We start from the raw sequence: 20,811 nt of genomic DNA on the forward strand, positions 1-20,811 counted from the left end.
TGTGTTTTCTGGCTGACTGAAAACCTTACAGTACGCTCATATTTGAGCACATCTTGTGGGTTTTCTTTTATATTCTTGAGCATTTGTGATTTATGAGAAATCATACTTTTGGGACAGTTTAAAAGAATGTATTTCCTTGCTTGTATCTAAACATTAAGTTCATACTCGGGTGAAAGCACTCCAGCAGCCACAAGACTATGGGTGACTTTGCTCACGGGCACTCGGGCTTCACTAAGTCTTAGAGGTCTGATCCANCACAATTGCTCTATGCCTTCATGAACTGTGACGGGAGTGAGATAGCCCTCCTCAATCTTGTAGTTATGCCTCTGGACACACGTGGCCTTTGTGCCTGTGGGTACAGGGATGAATGAAGGAGGACACACTTTTCCAGACCTTGACCGTCTGCTAGGTCTATGCAGTGCAGGTCATATGGCAACAAGATGGAGGAGATAGTTCGGAAGTGAGATGGTTTGGAGAGTAGGGATGAAAGCTTTGAAAACCAAAATGAAGGTTTGTTTCTCCTTTCCTGAGANATAGTTTATGATTCTGAACAGAGCAGTCAGTAGGCTCCTAGGAGGGCTGAGGTAGCCTTCTGTTACAGCACTGCCTGTAAACCAAAACCCATATCTTCTGCTGCCTGCCTTATTTGAAACTGCTGTCAGCCTAGTCCCACTACTGACCTTAGTCTCTTCATATGTACTATGTTTACTGTTTCTAAAAACACGTATGGAATAACATTGGGTATCTCTTTGTACAGCAGTCAATAGGGTAACAGAATAATTTGTCATCCAAACAGACATATCATTGGAAGAGAAAGCGCAACCAACTGTGCTTGGACAAGAAGTGTAAACTGAGACTATGTTTTATAAATTGGGGTTAAAGCCACCATAAGAGGGACTGCAGTGACTTTTGATACTAGCCAGAGCTCAAAACCCACATCTTCCACGATATGAGTGCCCGGCTATGCAGCCCTATCTCCTCTCCTCCTCACTCTGTTTTCAGGTTCTCACATAAACTTAATTTTGCAGAGTCACTTCTGATCCTGTCTCATCTAGCACATTACTGCCTCTTCACTCTTTGATTTCCCCTATATTATTACTTCTTGATACTGTATGACACATCCATTCTGATACAGCTGTGTAGACTTCCACCTGATTGTATGTACCATGAGGGGAGGACCAGGTACTGTCCATAACTCTAGACTCACTGCCTTAAGTAAAACCAGCATATAATAGGGGCTCAATAGTTCCGTGTTTAAAAGGAATGACTTGCCTTTGGACTGAGTTAACCCAAGTTCCCTGGCTGCTCACCCCAATATCTTCTCTCAAGCTTGCTCCTGTCTTTTGGCCTCTAATTCCTGATGCCCTTCCTGTCTTCAGTAAGTGCATTGATATCCTTCTGTATGGAAAACCAATTTGTATTAAGGTTTGGCTGCCATCAGTTTTTCTCTTGAAAATTTCAAAACGCTAAAAGAATTTTGGCTATTCTTCATATTCTGTCCTGGTTAGAAACACATCATAATATACATGTAAAACAGAAAACAGGACATTCCTTATCTGTATAAAAGGCATGACAGTGTTCCAACAGTATTTGTCTCAATAATTAATATTAAATTATATTAAATATTAATCAAATAGTATTAAATATGCTACGTTATATTAACTTTGTGGAATATGCCAAATATGATGTATTCATTATAAACTATAATGTAATCAATTTTAAGAATTACATTACACCTTCTGTTTTGAATTATCTTCAAAATCCAGCACAAGTTTTATTTGTAATACGTTTCAGGTCAGAGCAGCCATACTTCAAGAGAATCAAAGCTACAGAGGACTATAGAGGTTACTTGGGCGGAATAGGTATAAAGAGCAGGCCAGACATTGGAACAACCACTCTCTGTAGATTTGAAGGCGAGTGCTCAAGATCCATTATTTCCCAGAAAGCTCAGCCTCAGACCTTAGTGGAGACTGTGTTGCTGAGGTGGTGCCATCTTTTGGGATACTGAAATCCTGAAAGGAAACCTCTGTCTCTCCAGCACTTGGCACTTGGTGGCACTTGAGGAAAGCCACCATGGAACACCAGTAAAAGGTGCTAGAGGATCATCATCTGGTTAGCAACACAAAAGGGGGGAGAGTGCGCCCCAGCCAGGTGCCAGATTGCTGGCTGCCTCACAAAGTGTGTATGAGAAAATCCACTGCACAATATAAAATTTGTGTTAATGCTTTTCTCTTCTTTCATGTAATTTATGCAGGATAAACTATCTAGCAAAGAAAAGGACAAGCTGCCAACAACAGTCCTACCACAGTTAACTTCGGTAATTTACCTATATAATTTCTAAAATGTTACCATTTGTAGGCTTAATTTTTTTTTAAACTTACTTTTAATAAGGGTTCTCAAATGCTTTGATTCTCCTTCCAGTCCACCGTCCAAAGGCAGGGGAGAAAAGATGGTAAATAGGACAGGGGTTTGTGGATCTGTTTAGACGTAGTTCTTTGGGGTCATCCCAATCTCCATTTGTCAGGGTACTAGCGGTCCAGTTCAGTAGTGACAGAATACCAAACAGGAATCAGTAGCAATGGCAGGATCCAAAGAAACTGCCAGACCTCTGTTGAATGGACACCAGTCAGCAGGATGACCAGAATCAGCCAGGAGGCCAGGAGAAGTTCTCAGCTGTGCCTCTTTCAATGAATGGAAGATCAGTGAAGATGTAAGACCAAGGAAGTGGTGCAAAGCTAGCTATGCAAACATCATTACCTGCCATTGAATCTTATTTATATTCTCTCCAAACATCACATGTCCTACCACAGGACTTGCCTCGGCAAAACACCACGTGAGTCTGTATCACCTGACATATCCAGAAATTTCCACCTCAGCAGTTTTCAAAGGTTTATTGGTTCCAAACTTAAAACAAAATACCAAATCTCTGGTTTTGTGACTTGACTGGATTCTTTTCTGATAGAGAAATTCTTATATATATCATTGTACCCATAATTTCTTATCATTTATAGAATATTCAATGATAAACAAAGACATTTAGCAAGATGGATTAGCAGGAAGATCACTGTCAGGAAATAATGGCTCAGAACAGAGCTCTATGATCTTTGGGAAGTCATTTCCTTCTCTGAGTCTCAGACTCTGAAAATGGGAGTATTGATTATCTCTGTGATGATGAACCTTACAGTGCTAAAAGGCCATTCTACAAAGGATCTTGTGGGTCCTTGAATGATCAGTGTCCTATGGGAAAGACAGTGGGCATTTCAGTTACTGAAGCACTGGACTAGTTAATGTTGATTCTCTTTCATAGCTATCCTGAATTCAATACCATCAAATTACCTTCCTGTAGCTTCTGGGATTTAAATTTAGATAGAGTTTCAGTAAAGACCAGTTTTTTTTTTTTTTAACATGATGTTATGTGGCATATTTTCTTCTTGCCATGGTGAAACAGAACTGAAAAAACCATAAGAAAATCTTAGCAAATTATATAAATCATTGTGATTAAACAAATGGCTTTTGAATTACAAATAAAGGAAAAGTTGAGAAGGAAATTTAAAAACTAAATGAAATTGGGAAGATAATACTCCTGAATGTGCTGACTAAGCACTGAGAAATGTCATAGAGCAGTCAATGACAAAGTAGAAGGAAGGCTGCGGTTAAACCCAACTACATTTCAACAAGTAGGACCCCAAGGAGGCTAGGAAAGAAGAGAGAGCCACCAAAGGGAATGGACACTGAAAAATTATCCTTGGTGGATCTGAAAAACAAACAAAACAACAACAAAAAAAGCAAACAAAAAATGAAACAAAACAACAACAACAAAACAACCCCCCCAAACAAAAGCAAAACTTAGTAAAGCTAGGAAAAAGAAAAGATTCCAAATGAAAGAGGAGATGCCACAACCTAGCACCACAGGACTTAAAAGATGGCTAGAGATCATCATGAATGACTGTGTGATGATGGACTTGACAACTTAGAAGAAACCGATGAATTCCTGTTTCCTTTACTGAGGATGCAGGGGATGGGGCACTAGGTTACAGCTGGGTAGGCAGAGGGATCCCAGCCTGCTCTTGTCAGTAGGGCAACCACAAAGAACAGGAACGCAATGCACATTTCAGAAAGCTAGCAGGCCTCAGAAAATTGGACATAGTACTTCTGGAGGATCCCGCAATAACTCTCCTGGGCATATATCCAGGAGATGTTCCAACCGGAAGAAGGACACATGCTCCACTATGTTCATAGCAGCCTTATTTATAATAGCCAGAAGCTGGAAAGAACCCAGATGCCCCTTAACAGAGGAATGGATACAAAAAATGTGGTACATTTACACAATGGAGTACTACTCAGCTATTAAAAAGAATGAATTTATGAAATTCCTAGGCAAATGGATGGACCTGGAGGGCATTATCCTGAGTGAGATAACCCAATCACAAAAGAACTTACACAATATGTACTCACTGATAAGTGGATATTAGTCCAGAAACTTAGAATACCCAAGATACAAGATACAATTTGTGAAACTCATGAAACTCAAGAAGAACGAAGACCAAAGTATGGACACTTTGCCCCTTCTTAGAATTGGGAACAAAACACCCATGGAAGGAGTTACAGAGACAAAGTTTGGAGCTGAGACAAAAGGATGGACCATCTAGAGACTGACACATCTGGGGATCCATTCCATAATCAGCCTCCAAATGCTGACACCATTGCATACACTAGCAAGATTTTGCTGAAAGGACCCAGATATAGCTGTCTCTTGTGAGACTATGCCGGGGCCTAGCAAACACAGAAGTGGATGCCCACAGTCAGCTAGTGGATGGATCACAGGGCCCCCAATAGAGGAGCTAGAGAAAGTAACCAAGGAGCTAAAGGGATCTGCAACCCTATAGGTGGAACAACAATATGAACTACCCAGTACCCCCCAGAGCTCGTGTCTCTAACTGCATATGTATGAGAAGATGGCCTAGTCGGCCATTAGTGGAAAGAGAGGCCCATTGGTTGTGCAAACTTTATCAGCTTCAGTACAGGGGAACACCAGGGTCAAGAAGAGGGAGTGGGTGGGGTACTTTTAGGATAGCATTGGAAATGTAAATGAAATAAATACCTAATTAAAAAAAACTTTCACCATAAACAAGACGTTTTCAAGGAGATTTGTTTAGCCTAGATTAGATAATGCACAACGTATGCAAGTAGCCCATTGGTTTGTATTGATATGTAGAATGTCATGCTGCTATCCATCAGATAAAAACAAGTTGAAAGAGATCTTGTAGACAGTGGCTGACATTGGAGTGAACAGATGATATGGAATAGACTCTCTAGGTTTAGGTAGTAGACACTCATAATCAAGTACCATTGGGGCTTTTGTGACGATTTCCTGATAATGTCTAGGCAAAAGAAGATCTGCTGATGATGGTTGTGTCTTCACAGAGGTCCTGATGTGCTTAGGAAGATGAGCCACCCTTATAAGTACTCATGTAGTAAGTGAAGCATTTTCTATATTACTTACTAACATTACTTAAATTTTCTATTTTAGACAGGAGTCAAGCCCCAGTGGCAGCAGACAGCTCCATCACTCCATTTAAATATGAAACAGGAAAACCCAATTCTAGAACCCTATCCTCTTAAAAATGAGCAGTCGTTTGGTAAGAACTTTATTTTATTTTATTTATTTATTTATTTATTTATTTATTTATTTATTTAGCCAAAATCATGGATAGTTAATAAAGCTATAAATTACAAAGTCCAAGCAGGATACATCATATAGAAAATTTTCTTCTATACGTTTCCTATCATTAAACAATTGTTTCCAGTTTCTAGTTATTTGAGGCCAGTCAAGGCTTTTTGTGAAAAAAAAAAAAAGTATTTTTTAACTCTAGTTTATTCTCTCATCATTTCACCTGTATGAGCACATACATAGACACACACACATACAAACCACACACACACACACACACATACACACACACAAATATCTTCTTCTTCTTCTTCTTCTTCTTCTTCTTCTTCTTCTTCTTCTTCTTCTTCTTCTTCTTCTTCTTCTTCTTCTCCTCCTCCTCTTCCTCCTCCTCCTCCTTCTTCCTCCTCCTCCTCCTCCTCCTTCTTCCTTCTCCTTCTCCTTCTCCTTCTCCTTCTCCTTCTCCTTCTCCTTCTCCTTCTCCTTCTCCTTCTCTTCCATTATCTTTTTGTTTCCCCCTCCCTCTCAGGTCCCCAACCCCTTTCTCCTAGCAAGTTTCTTCTGTATTTATTTAGGGTTGCCTGCACAAACTTGGGAAAGGTAACTTCTGGTGGCTACCACTGGGTGGGACCTTATGAGCCCACCCCTCTTCACAAAGTTGATGGACCTTCCCTTTCAAAACCTTTTTTTCTGAGAATGTCCTAAGTTGTGGATAATATTTCCAAATTAGTCATCTAAACAACAACTTTACTCTCGGGCCTGAAAGGCTAATAATTCAGTCAGTAAAGATGAGGACTATGGACCTGAGTTCCCTCTCCACATCCACAAAAGAGGCCAGCGGTAGCTGTGTGCCCTTACAGGCTCAGTGCTGCCATGAGATAGGGGGTTCCTGACGTTGGCTAGCTAGCCATCCAGCCTGACTTAGGAGCTTCAGGTAGCAGAGACCAGCTTCTGCACATGTGTGCACCCAGAGATGCATATGGACATCTTTAAACATTCTAATGTATAAGCACTTATTAGATGCATGCTTTTGAAACCAGGGATCTTTTACATTTTTCTTGAATAGTGTAACTTTGTTTTTATCATAGTCTAAATTTTAATCCTTTTAAGTGAGTCTAATACAAGTGTAACTAAAAATATTTATTATATTAATCAAAGCACCTCCACACTTCAACAATATTCTTAAAATAATTAGAGGATTCCATCATGGTGACTTAAAGTAGGCATTTAATTTTTTTTTTTTGTAGTAAAACAATATACATTAGAACTCTTTGAGATGAGAATGTAAAGTATGGAATATTTTTCTAGATGGTGCGGCAGCATCTTTCCTAAGGACGTACATGCTTTAACTTACCTTTTACACGAACAATTGTTGCTTTCTAAATTTAAGCTGACTACATGGAGCACTTCCAGCAAAAAGGCAAACGACTGTACCAAATCGATGATAAACGTTCTGTGCCATCAACTTCCAGAGCAAAGGTCAAATCTCCACAAAAGGAGAGAGAGAATTTCAGAAGCACCCTCGTCAAACTCATTATGTGAGTGCTGCAAGCTAAACTGCATGTTACCTCAGTAACCACTGGGAAGTAATAACTGAAAATATAAGCACCCTGTACATCTCTAGGACATGCCTCAAAGCCTTGTTACAGGGAGGTTAGTGTAAGAATAGAGAATGGGAGAGTTTGAGTCTACCCTGGTTAAGTATGTCTCACTTTTAAATAGTAAAAGGTGCCTGTGCTACTATGTGATGTCAGCCAAGTGAGCAGGGACTAGGTTGGAGTGCTGGCTGTCATCATGGTGGCTGTGAGAGGATTTGGTTGCCTCCCACCCCCAATTTGTCTGTTCAGGTGATATGATGACTTTTGTGATGTTGAAGTTCTCCTCATGTGGAAGGGTGAACATGCCTGGGTTTCAGAGCTCTCCATGGAGATGGGTGGAGGCTCTGATGATCCAGTCTTTGCCCTGTTCTCACACAGCTTTGTGGAGGTTGTTTGGTGCCCCCTTCTTGCTTCATTCTGACTCTCAGGGTGCTAACAACTACCCATGGAACACATAGGACTCATGACCTATTGTGGTAAGTGGCTCAGTCAGAGAAGGCCACTTACTTCTTCCATGGGCCATTTCTCTATCTGGACCTCTTGAGGGGAACCGTGGGTACTAAGAGCTTATGAAGAGCAAGTGGAGGTGTGTGTGTTCTCACAGTGCATGTGAATGTGCTTTCTGTTTGTTTGTTTGTTTGATTGATTTATTGATTGATTGATTTCATCCAGGATCTTACTATATAGTCCTGGATAGAGTCAAATTCACAATCCTGCCTGTGTCCCTCAAGTGCTAGAGGAAACACAGGTGTGTGTCATTGCAACTAGTCTAGAGTGGTTTTGAGTTTGCTGTTGTCAATGCCATGAGAATATTAGCATCTTGGGGCACTTGCATTACTTCTGTTGTTTTCTTTGCATGATCTCATTCAGATAAGCTGGTGTCAAATCAACACCGGATCCTTGGGAGAAAGAGCCCAGAGTTACACCTTTGTGGAAGAAATGCTCCTCACCCCTATTTCTGGACCAGGTTGAACACAAGGCATCATGCTGTATTGCATTGTATTGCTGAAGCATGAATACAATCCTCTTTTACTTTTTATTTCAAGATAGTGTTTTATTATATAGCTTAGAACTTGGCGTCATTTTTACATCAGCCTCAGTAATAGCTGGTACTGTAGACATGTGCCATAACACCTGGCAAGAAATAGGATCTTGTTTTGCTCCTTCCTACTCTTTGAGCCCTCCTCTTTCCTTCCTCTTTCCTCTTCTCCTTTACCTGGATGGATTAGATATAACAATTTAAATGCATAAAAATAGCAGCACTTAGTGAGTAGATGACTCAGTGTTATTGGCCAGCTCTTTGGAAAGTGATTCTGTTTGCTTATCTTGGATCCTCATGCCGTGCAGATTGGTCAGTCAGAAGGGCCCCAGTCAAACCCCACAGACACTGGATCATGGGGCAGCTGACAAGAGCTTCCTTGATTCAACTTCTTTTAATTTCTAGGCCTCATTTAAAAAGGAAAGAAAGAAGAACTCATGTTGGGTTTCAGTTTGATATAGGGTCTCAGTCTGAGTTCCTCATTTTATTCAGGTTTATAGAATTATCTTCTTCCTCAGTTGAGTGTGAAGACCTGAGGCCCCAGCCACTTAAGCACAGCTACAATCTCAGTATTTTTGCTAGCTCTGCCTTGACGACATATTTTCTTTTCAATTTAAAAAAAAGTATAATTTTCCCATTTATTGAAGGACAATTTGAAATTTATATTTATGCACAGAAAACTCAGTAGCGCACCTTTAACCTAGTTTGGTGGCAAGTTCCTTGGTCTTTGCTTTTTTCAGCTTGGCAGGGCAAGTCACACATTTGGACCATTGATTCCCCACCATTTCTGTTGTAATTGGTTCCAGTAGCTTCCACCAGCCTATCCAGAGTTCTTTACTCTTCCCAGTTAACATGCGAAAGCAACAGTGTTCCTACATGTGTTCCTGAGGACCACCTGCCCAGCCTTTGATGATGCAGTAGCCCCCTCCCCAGTAACATTGCAACACAGGACAGGCAGGAAGGACAACAGCTCGGTAGGGCTACATTGTGTCCAACCAGTGCCAGCTGAGCCTTCTTGTCCTCTTCCAAAGTCAGAGCTGTATTGATGCCTTCTTGAAGCACAGGTGATCTGTTCATGAGGATGGACTCTGCTTGTCTGCCTTTTTATGGCTGAAGCAGTGGGGAACTAACTACATACAGTCCATGGCTCAGGGAACTGGTTTATTCTCTGGTGATTACAGAACATACTGTTCCTGCAGCAGGCAGATGCAGTTGAGATACCTAACAAAGTGAGGGGGGTGGGAGGGAGCCTCATTTGCTCTGGACATCCTTTCCAGCACCCTAGTTCCCAGGCCCTTGTTCATAGAGAAGATGTGTAACCCTTTGGGTGTTCAGATTCTTCATAGCATCAGGTCCCAGGCTCGGTCTTCCTCTCTTCTTCCTTTCCTTCTGGCATCTTGTCCTGCTGGAGTAGAGAGAAATTTGCTGTTTTGTGATGATTTTTAAGCAAGGTGAAATGTTTGGGCCTGCTGCATCATGTCTCTAGCTCTGTTATCCAGTCTCTACTAGCCTCATAAAATAAATTGGGACTGTGACCTTTTTTCTCTGTTTTCTGAAGACTTTTCTGTAGAATTAGTTGGATTTCTTCCCTGACTGAATCCATTAGTGAGGCTACCTGGACCTGAAATTTTCTCTCTTTGAAATTATTAATTACTAGTTTAATTAATTTGCTTGATATTGATCTAGTCATATTTTTATTTTTTCTTGATCCATGTTTGGAACAATTTTGCCTACGGGGTGTGTGTCGTTTCCTTTCAGCAGTATAATTTTCTGTGTTATTAGCCATCAGGATAATCTCATTTTCTGCCACCTTTGGTACCAGTTGACTCTGGGTGAGAGCCTTTCTGGAGGCACCAGGCCAGTTGCTTGCCATTCTCCTGTAACAGGACAGAAGCATTTTAAGCTGTTGTCTGCCTTCTGTGACTGGTTTCTCAGTGGCTGAATTTTCATGGGGGAGGGGGAGGAGAAGGGAGAATGGGAGGGGGAAGGCGCGGAGGCGGGGAGGCGCGAGGTGCACGAGGCGGGGCATGAGGCGCCAGGAGCGAGGGGGGGGGGCGCGAGGCGTGAGGTTGGGCGCGAGGCGGGAGGCGTGAGGTGCGAGGGGCGGGGCGCGAGACGTGAGGCGGGGTGGGAGAGGCAGGGCTGGCAAGGCAAGGTGCGCGAGGTGCAAGGCACGAGGTGGGGTGAGAGGTGTGAGGAGCAAGGCGGGGCGCGAGGCGTGAGGCGGGGTGGGAGAGGCAGGGTGCGCGAGGTGTGAGGCGCGAGGTGCAAGGCGCGAGGCGAGGTGGGGCGAGAGGTGTGAGAGGTGTGAGAGGGGAGGGAGAGGTGAAGGCCTGGAGAGGCGAGGGGGTGAGGGGCGGGAGAGGTGAGGGGGGAGGGGCGAGGGGGGAAGCAAGGCGAGTCGGGCTCTTTGGAAAGTGAACCTGCCTGCTCAGTTTAGATCCTCGTGCCATGGTTACTGGTCAGTCAGAAGGGCCCCAGTCAAACCCCACAGATACCAGACCATGGGGCGGCTGACAAGAGCTTCCTTGATGCATCTTCTTTTAATTTCTAGGCCTCATTTTAAAAGGAAAGAAAGAAGAACTCATGTTGGGTTTCAGTTTGAGATAGGGTCTCAGTCTGAGTTCCTCATTTCATTCAGGCTTATAGAATTATCTTCTTCCTCAGTTGAGTGTGAAGACCTGAGGCCCCGGCCACATAAGCACACATAGAGAGCAGGGAGGGAGAAGGGGAGAGAAGGAGAAAGGGGTCAGGGAGATGAGAGAGTCAGAGAGAGAGAGAGAGAGAGAGAGAGAGAGAGAGAGAGAGAGAGAGCTACCCTATTTTTTTTTTTAACTAGGGAAAGCATCTCCTACTCTGATTGCTTCAGTTCTGAATGAATGCCATTCTTCTGGAAAGAGCATGGCTGCTCAGACTCACAAGGATGCACAGATCCCTCTTTCCATATGTGATTAGCTGTGTGACCAACGGGGGGGTGGTGATGGTGGCTATTTCTTCTCTCTGACATTTAATTTCTTCTTCTGTGAAGTGGGGATAATTATGACTTTCAACAGTACATGTGAGACTTAGAAATAATGCTTGCAAAACCACTAAGGGCTTGACTGGTGGTGAATAGCTCTTATAGTTTCTGGTGAGCAGAATATAGACTTGTGGGTCTGTAGAGCTGAGGGGATGGGATGTTGACACTCTCTCAGAGAGTCCATAGTGGTTTCTACAAGTCTAGTGGTTTTCTTCCTTTCCGGCCTTAGTGACTACACCCTTCTAGTCATTATTCACACACAGGATGAAAAGTGGATGCTGATGATGTAGGAAGGCTGGCAGGATGGGGTTTCTGCACTAAAACAACCACAAATGCCACTTATTGAAGTCATGCATTTAGAGTGGTGCAATGTGAACCCCAACTTGATGATCTGAAAACACAGTATTATTTTTATTAGTTCCTTTATGGGCAAGCAACAGCATAATGAGATTACATTTGTGGTTAGAATAATCAATTCTTGTCTTCTTATCTACTTAATATTTTGAGGATCCTCCACTACTTTTGTATTCATATTCTTCTGTTTGGTAAAGATTTATTGATTACCTATCATCTCTTAAATTAAATGGACTTTTCTGTCATACTGAATATTCTGTTCACTGAATATTGGATTCTTGGAATTAGAAGAGACAAGTTGAGAGATATATCCTGGGTTCCTACTTTAGTATGGTTTCTTAGAAACATTTTCAATAAATCTTAGCATCTGCTACTCAATCAGTAAGGGGGACAGGTGTTTTTTATTCAGTACCACTGATTTGTATCAGCAGATGACACTGGGTTCTGGACCACAATGCAGAAGTGAGAGCTGGCCCAGCACAACCTGTTATTTGTGCTGGAGCTGTAAACTATGCCTTTCTGCACAGTGGAGCCCCAGGAAATGTCAGTGTGGTTTATGTCTGGGACAGCTTTTGAACCAAATTACATCAATCACAGGAGTTTTATGCACATAAACTTTAAAAAGGCAAAGGAACAAATGAGTTTCTTTGTTGCTTGGAGTCAATGTTTATGTCCCTAGAGATCTGAGACAAGGTCTTTAGAGAGTGTGACTGTATTTTCTGCAAAACAGCCCTTGAATTTCCTATCGTCATTTTATTTTAATCAGATTAATAAACAACATATTTTAGGGATAATACAAGAATATGCTTTGCAACTTCAAAGTAGAGAGAAGTCAGTATTTTAGTAGTGAAAGCAAACGAGCAAAGGCCACTGCAGGGGATGCTTCCCATGAAGCACGTCCAGTCGTCTCTGCACACATGTAGAGAAAGAGGCATGAAGCAAATATGTCCAACCATTTATTTTTCTGGTGATTTAGTAGAGAATAGTCCTGATGTTTTTACACCCATGTTTTGTGTTTGAACTGCCTTTGTACCTTTCTAACTCATCTTTGTTTATCACTGTCTTAGGCAACAAGATGGTGGTTTAGAGTCCGATGTCATTGATGAGAGCGATATTCCAAAAGCAACCACTACTGCAAGAGAGAAAGACATCTCGGTAACAACTCACTTCTGTCAATAGAACTGCAAATAGAAGGAAGAACTCAAAATACTGCGTGTCCTTGAGATTATTCCGTCCTTTCTTGTGTATCTTTGTGTGTACAGTAATGAACAGAGAGTTGCATCAGATTATTCTATTAGATTAAACATTCTTTCTCTTGCCACCTAAGATCCCAGTTAAGCAATTCCAAACCTGCCTGATCCCTTCCTAAAGTTTGTCCCAGTCATATACATCCTTACCCAACATTATTCTTTTATGATAATTTTTCTGAGTTATGATAATGGATATTCTAAAAAGCACATTAACTTATTTTAGAAGCAATAATTCTGGTGTTTCAAATGCATAAACATTTTTTAAAATATATGCATTAAGAATTATAACATCATAGGCTAGAGAGATGGTTTAGAGAACTGGCTGTTGTACTGGAACCCGGGTTTAATCCCATGCCCTCACACGGCACTTTATAACCATCTCCAGTCCCACGGAGTCTAACACCCTTTTTTGGATTCTATGGACAACATGCATGCATGTTGTGAACAGTCATACATGCAGACAAAACACCTAAACACATACAAAAAAATAAAAGCATTGTGAATTTGAAAATATTTTGAACTTTAACTTTTGTCCCAAGTGCTGTGTAAATAATTATGAAGGCTGGAGAATTATCAGATTTTAAAGTGATAATTAACATGTATAATATTTATAGCACAATAAAGGATAGAAATGGGCTGTCTTAATCAGTGTTTTACTTCTGGGCCTGGCATGGTTTTTGAAACCTCAAAGCCCACTTTAGTGACATACCTCCTTCAGCAAGCCACATCTCTTAATCAGTCCTTCCCAACAGTTCACAAACTGGGGACTAAACACACAAATATATGAGCCTATGCCTTTCCTATTCAAACCAGCACAATTCAGTTCTGTTGTATGCTTCTAGACTTAGTGTAAAAGGATACTGACTTGAATGCAGCTTTCACGATTGACCTCTGATCATCAAACATAAAAGTGCAGAACTAATAATATGTTCCAAAAATTTACAAACATCGACCTGCAATTGAGCATGTATTCTATTCCATACATCATCTATTTGATGATGTAACTTTGATGCTTATGATATAGATGTGAACTAAGAAAAATTGCTTTTGCTTGCAGGAAATAGCATTTTAAAAACTTAAGAAATCTTAAATAATGCTTATGTGACTTTCACAAAAGCCCTTTGTATTATTTATAGATACTTTGTTCTCCCCAGATGCATTTTCCCCTGTGGTTTTGTGTTCTGACCCCACTCTCCTTTACTGCAGTACTAAATCTCTGCCTCCTCACTTATCACAGAGGTATTACTACTACATTCGCCATGGACTTGATACTGATCACGTGGCCCCAATGGAAGACTCTTGGCTGGAGCACGTATTACAATTGGTTCCACAGCATCTGAAAATCCTGAATAATAGCATCATGGTCTTGTCCGATGAGATAAGAGAAGATTATCTTCTTAGTGTAAAGAAATCCATAGGTAAGTTGCTGTGTTTTCTACTTTGAGTATGTGTTGCCTTAAAGGCAAGTTTTGAGTTGAAAGTTAACACCTAATTTTGCCAAGTTCCCTTGGCTGATTTTGCTCTTTCCCACCTCATTGCTGCATTAAGACCTCACCAACTTTCTTTAATTTACTTAAGACCTCAGCCAACTTTCTTTAATTAGGTATAAAATTTTTTTTTACATTAACTTTGCTGTTGTGTATGGATGCTTTTGAGTTATAACATCAGAGCTGAGCAGCTGAACAGAGACCTTGTGGCTCCCAAAGCGGAATTATTTACCATATGGCCTTTTGTGTAAGAGATTTGTTGAACCATGCTATGGACTTAACAGATTGATTTCTAAGTATGAGTAGGTAATAAGAATATTTATTTGTTTATTTACATCCCAAACACTGCTCTTCCCCCTGTTCCTTCCTTCTCAGATTCCTGCTTCCATGCCCCCTTCTCCTCTGAGAGGGTGTCCCCCAATCCCCCCGTGTACTCCTTCCACCCTGGCACATCTCTGTCTCTGTCTCTGCCAGATTAGGCATATTCTCTTCCACTGAGACCATACAAGGCAGCTGTGGAGACTGAGCCTGAGCTTCATGTCTGCTACATATGTGCTGGGGGCCTCATTCCAAGCCTGTGTGTGCTCTTTGGTTGCTGGTATTCTCTGAGAGCTCCTAGAGGTGCAAGTTAGTTGACTCTGTTGGTCTTCCTGTTGGGCTCCCTTTCCCTTTAGGGCCTCCAGTCCTTCCCCAACTCTTCCACAAGTGTCCCTGACCTCTGTTCAGTGTTTTACTGTGGGTATCTGCATGTGTTTCAGTCTTCTTCTGCTGGGTCCTCTCAGAGGACAGTTAGGCTAAGCTCCTGTCTGCAAGCATAACAGAGTATCATCAATATCAGGGATTAGTGCTTGCCTATGGGATGGGTTTTGATCTGGGCTGGTTTTTGGTTGGCTTTTCCTTCAGTCTCTGATCCATCCCTGCATTGTTTTTAGACAGGACAAATTTTTGGGTTGAAAGTTTTGTGGGTAGGTTAGTGTCCTTATCCCTCCAGTGGGGTCCTCCCAAGCTACAAGAGGTGGCCTCTTCACCTTTCATGTCTACCACTGTTAGGCATCTTGGATAAGGTCACCTGCATTGACTCCTGAAGTCTACCCTACCCTAGGTCTCTGGGACTTCCTTCAGATTCTGGACCCCACCACCCAGCTGCAGATTTCCATTGTCCTGGCACTCTGGGCCTCTTTCTTGTCCCTCACCACACCTTATTCTGCTTCCCCATTTTCCTCCCCACCCCTGACTTGTTCCCTCCTTCCCTCTGCCTATGACTATTTCATTTCATTTCATTTCATTTCATTTCATTTCATTTCATTTCATTTCCCCTTCTAAGTGCGATTCAAGCATCCTCACTATGGGCTGTATCATGGGTATTCTGTACTTTATGGCTAATTTCCACTTATCAGGACAGTGTATGTTCTTTCAGGTTTTGGTTGCCTTATTCAGGATGATATTTTCTAGTTCCATCCATTTGCCTGTAAAATTCATGATATCCTTGCTTTTAATTGCTGAATAGTATCCCATTGTGCAAATGAGCCACATTTTCTGTAATCACTCTTTGGTTGAGGGACATGTGGGTTGTTTTTAGTTTCTGGCTATTATGAATAAAGCTGCTATAAACATAGTGGATGGAGCACATGTCCTTGGGGTACAGTGTGGCATCTTTCGGATATATGCCTAGAAGTGTATTTGGGTCTTCAGGTAGAACTCTTTCCAATTTTCTGAGAAACTACCAGATTGATTTCCAGAGTGGCTGTACAAATTTGAAATCCCACCAACAATGGAGTAGTGTTCCTCCTTCTCCACAGCATGGGCTGTCCCTTGAGTTTTTGATCTTAGCCATTTTGATTGGTGTAAGGTGGAATCTCAGGGTTGTTTTGATTTCCAATTTCCCTAATGACTATGGGTATTTAGCATTTCTTTAAGTGCTTCTTGGGCATTTGAGATTCCTCTGCTGAGAATTCTTTGTTTAGCTCTGTACCTCATTTCTTAATTGGGTTATTAGTTTTGTTAGAGTTTAACTTCTTGAGTTCTTTATATATTTGGTTATTAGCCCTCTATCAGATATAGGGTTAGTGAAGATCTTTCCCCTATCTGTAGGTTGCTGTTTTGTTCTGTTAATAGTGTCCTTTGCCTTAAAGGAGCTTTTCAGTTTCATGAGGTCCCATTCATCAATTATTGGTCATAGAGCCTGAGCCATTATTGTTTTGTTCAAGAAATTGTCTCGTGTAGCTAAGTGTTCAAGACAATATCCCACTTTCTCTTCTATTAGATTCAATGCATCCTGTTTTATGTTGATGTCCTTGATCCACTTGGACTTGAGTTTTGTGCAGTGTGATAAATATGGATATATTTGCATTCTTCTACATGCAGACATCCAGGTCTTTGATTCTATTCTACTGACCAACCTGTCTGTTTCTTTACCAATACCATGCCTTTAAAAACAATCATTATTGCTCTGTAGTATAGCTTGAGGTTTGGGATAGTGATTCTTCCAGAAGTGCTTTTATTTTTCAGGATTGTTTTGGCTATCCTGCATTTTCTGTTTTTCCATATGAAATTGAAAATTTCTCTGTCAAGGTCTGTAAAAAATTGTGTTGGAATTTGGTGGGGATTGCATTGAGAATTGCTCTTTGAATGTTTGTAAAAAATTGTGTTGGAATATTGATGTGGATTGCACTGAATCTGTAGATAGACATTGTCACAATGTTAATCCTACTGGATCCATCAGCATGGGAGATCTTTCTAACTTCTGATACCTTCTTCAATATCTTTCTTCAGAGACTTGAAGTTCTTGTCATACAGATCTTTTACTTACTTGGTTAGAGTTGCACCAAGATATTTTATGTTATTTGTGACTACTGTGAAGGGTTTTGTTTCCCCAATTGCTTTCTCTGCCCATTTATCATTTGTATAAAGAAGGGCACTTTGCTCAAGTTGTTTATCAGCTATAGTTCTCTGGTAGAATTTTGGGGATTGCTTATGTATATATACTATCATCTAATCCAAGAATCGTGATACCTTCCTTCTTCCTTTTCAGTTTGTATCCCCTTGATCTCCTTTTGTTGTCTTTTTGCTTTAGCTAGAACTTCAAGTGTACATTAAATAGATAGGAAGAGAATGGTCAGCTCTGTCTTTTTGTTTTTTTCAAAAAAATTTTTATTAGGTATTTTCTTCATTTACATTTCAAGTGCTATACCAAAAGTCCCCTATACCCTTCCCCCCACCTTGCTCCCCAACCCACCCACTCCCACTTTCTTGCTCTGGCATTCCCCTGTACTGGGGCATATAATCTTCACAAAACCAAGGGCCTCTCCTCCCATTGATGGCCGACTAGGACATCCTCTGCTACAGAGGGCAGCCTTGGCTTGTTCCTGATTTTTAATGAGGTTTATTCAAGTTTCTCTCCATTTAATTTACTGTTGACTATTGGCTTGCTTTATATATTTATTCATGAAACTTGAATTCCTGATCTCTCCAAGACTTTTAACATGAAGAGCTGTTGAATTTTATCAAAAGCTTTTTAAATATCTAATGAAATGATGATGTGATCTGTCTTCTTTCAGTTTGTTTATGTAGTGGATTATGTTGATGAATTTTCATAAATTGAACCATCCCTTTATCCCTGGAATGAAGCCTACTTGATTGTAGTGAAAATTTTTTTCAATGTGTTTGTGAGAGTTTTATTGAGTATTGAGTAGTTTTGCATCAATATTCATAGATGAAATTGGTCTGAAGTTCTCTTTCTTTGTTGAGTCTTTGTGTGGCTTAGGTATCAGGATAATTTTGGCCCCATAGAATGAATTAGGTAGTTTTCCTTCTGTTTCCTTTTTGTAGAATAGTTTGAGGCGTATTGGAATTAGCTCTTCTTTGAACGTCTGGTAGAATTCTGCACTAAAACCATCTGACTTGGGGTGTTTTGGTTGGAAAGTTCTTAATGACTGTATCCATTTCCTTAGGAGTTATGGGACTGTTTAAATGGTTTACCTGATCTTGATTTAACTTTGGTATGTGGTATCTGTCTAGGAAACCATTCATTTCTTTAAGATTTTCCACATTTGCTGAGTATAGGTTTGTGAAGTAATGATTTTGTGAATTTCCTCAGTTTCTGTTTTTATCTGTCTTTTCTGATTTTGTTAATTTGGATACTGTCCCTGTAACTTTTAGTTAGTTTAGCTAAGGGTTTGTCTATTCTATTGGTTTTCTCAAAAACCAGCTCTTAGTTTTGTTGATTCTTTGTATTGTTCTCTTTGTTTCTAATTGGATTGATTTCAGCCCTGAGTTTGGCTATTTCCTGCCCTCTACTCTTGAGTGGCTTTGCTTCTTTTTGTCCTAGAGCTTTCTTGTGTGCTGTTAAGTTGCTTGTATGAGCTCTCTCCAACTTCTTAATGAAGTCACTTAGTGGTATGGATTTTCCTCTTAGCAGTACTTTCATCATTTACTGGAAGTCTGGGAATGTTGTGCCTTCATTTTCACTGAATTATAGAAGGACTTCAATTTCCTTCTTTATTTCTTATCTGTCCAAGTGATCATTGAGTAAAGAATTGTTCAGTTTCCATAAGTATGTGTGCTTTCTGTGGTTTTTGTTGTTTAAGTCCATCACTAATCTGTGATTATCTGATAGAATACAGTGGGTTATTTCAATCTTCTTGTACCTTTTGAGGCTTGTGCCTGATTATGTGGTTAGTTTTGGAGAAGGTTCTGTGAGGTGCTGATAAGAACATATATTATTTTATTCATTATGTGAAAGATTCTGTAGATATCTATTAAATTCATTTGGTTTACAACATGTTAGTTTCATTGTTCTATTGTTCAATTTCTGTTTTAATGACCTGTCTATTGGTCAAACTAGGGAGTTGAAGTCTCTCACCATTATTGTATGGGATTCCATGTGTGATTTGCACTTTAATAATGTTTCTTTTACGAATATGGGTGCCTTTGCATTTGGGCCATAGGTCTTCATAATGGAGATGTTATCTTGGTGGATTTTTCCTTTGATGAGTATGAAATGACCTTCCCCTTCATCTGCCTTTACATGTTACTTGGTTTTTCCCTTGTAGCTTTAAATATTCTTAATTTGTTCTGTGCATTTAGTATTTTGAGCATTGTATGGTGGTAAGATTTTCCTTTTCAGTCCAATCTTTATGGTGTTTTGTAAGTTTCTTGTATGTTTATAGCTAACTCTTTCTTTAGGTTTGGGAAGTTTTTCTCTATGATTTTTGTCGAGATTGTTTTCTAGACCTTTAAACTGGGACTCTTTATCATTTTCTATTCCTTTTATTCTTAGGTTTGGTCTTTTTATATTGACCCAAATTTCCTAGATGTTTTTGAGTTAGGAAATTTTTACAGTTGGCATTTTTTTTGATTGATGTGTCCATTCCTTCTATTGTTTCTTCTACAGCTGAAAATTTCCCTTCTATCTCTCTTTACTCTGTTAGTAATGATTGTATCTCTATAGTTCCTGTTCTCTTTCCTAGGTTTTCCATCTCCAGGTTTGCCTCTGTTTGTGTTTCCTTCACTGCTTCTATTTCAATTTTAGTTCTTAGACCACTTTATTCATTTCCTTTTTCTGTTTGATTATTCCCCCCCTCCGAACTTCTTTTTTTCTCCTTTTTTAAAAATTAGGTATTTTCCTCATTTACATTTCCAATGCTATCCCAAAAGTCCCCCATACCCTCCGCCCCACTCCCTACCCACCCACTCCCACTTTTTGGTCCTGGCATTCCCCTGTACTGCGGCATATAAAGTTTGCAAGTCCAATGGGCCTCTCTTTACATTGATGGCCGACTAGGCCTTCTTTTGATACATATGCAGGTGGAGTCAAGAGCTCCGGAGTACTGGTTAGTTCATAATGTTGTTCCACCTATAGGGTTGCAAATCCCTTTAGCTCCTTGGGTATTTTCTCTAGCTCCTCCATTGGGGGCACTGTGATCCATCCAATAGCTGACTGTGAGAGTCCACTTATGTGTTTGCTAGGCCCTGGTGTAGTCTCACAAGAGACAGCTATATCAGGGTCCTTACAGCAAAATCTTGCTAGTGTATGCAATGGTGTCAGTGTTTGGAGGCAGATTATGGGATGGATCCCTGGATATGGCAGTCTCTAGATGGTCCATCCTTTTGTCTCAGCTCCAAACTTTGTGTCTGTAACTCCTTCCATGGGTGTTTTGTTCCCAATTCTAAGAAGGGGCAAAGTGTCCACACTTTAGTCTTTGTTCTTCTTGAGTTTCATGTGTTTTGCAAATTGTAACTTATATCTTGGATATTCTAAGTTTCTGGGCTAATATCCACTTATCAGTGAGTACAAATCATGTGAGTTCTTTTGTGATTGGGTTACCTCACTCAGGATGATGCCCTCCAGGTCCATCCATTTGCCTAGGAATTTCATAAATTCATTCTTTTTAA

The 20,811-nt window shown here is 40.5% G+C and overlaps 1 protein-coding gene across 1 annotated transcript; it reads left to right on the top strand.

Annotated features, from left to right (window-relative positions):
• The first annotated feature begins 483 nt into the window (after window positions 1–483).
• On the top strand, window positions 484–15,133 carry LOC110295097 (dynein heavy chain 7, axonemal-like). Its single transcript, XM_021163576.1, has 7 exons — window positions 484–510; window positions 2,255–2,317; window positions 5,531–5,639; window positions 7,062–7,209; window positions 12,749–12,836; window positions 14,169–14,349; window positions 15,093–15,133. Exons 1-7 carry the CDS (start codon window positions 484–486, stop codon window positions 15,131–15,133), a joined length of 657 nt encoding a protein of 218 aa, XP_021019235.1.
• Window positions 15,134–20,811: the final 5,678 nt, after the last annotated feature.

Source organism: Mus caroli, chromosome 1 (assembly GCF_900094665.2).
Source record: "Mus caroli chromosome 1, CAROLI_EIJ_v1.1, whole genome shotgun sequence".
Classification (NCBI taxonomy): Eukaryota; Metazoa; Chordata; class Mammalia; order Rodentia; family Muridae; genus Mus; species Mus caroli.

Coding starts and splice junctions, on each gene's coding strand:
- LOC110295097 (XM_021163576.1), top strand. CDS start 484: ATGAAAGCTTTGAAAACCAAAATGAAG. Junction 12,837..14,168: donor CAAGAGAGAAAGACATCTCG/GTAACAACTCAC, acceptor CACTTATCACAG/AGGTATTACTACTACATTCG. Junction 14,350..15,092: donor TAGTGTAAAGAAATCCATAG/GTAAGTTGCTGT, acceptor CTTTCCCTTTAG/GGCCTCCAGTCCTTCCCCAA.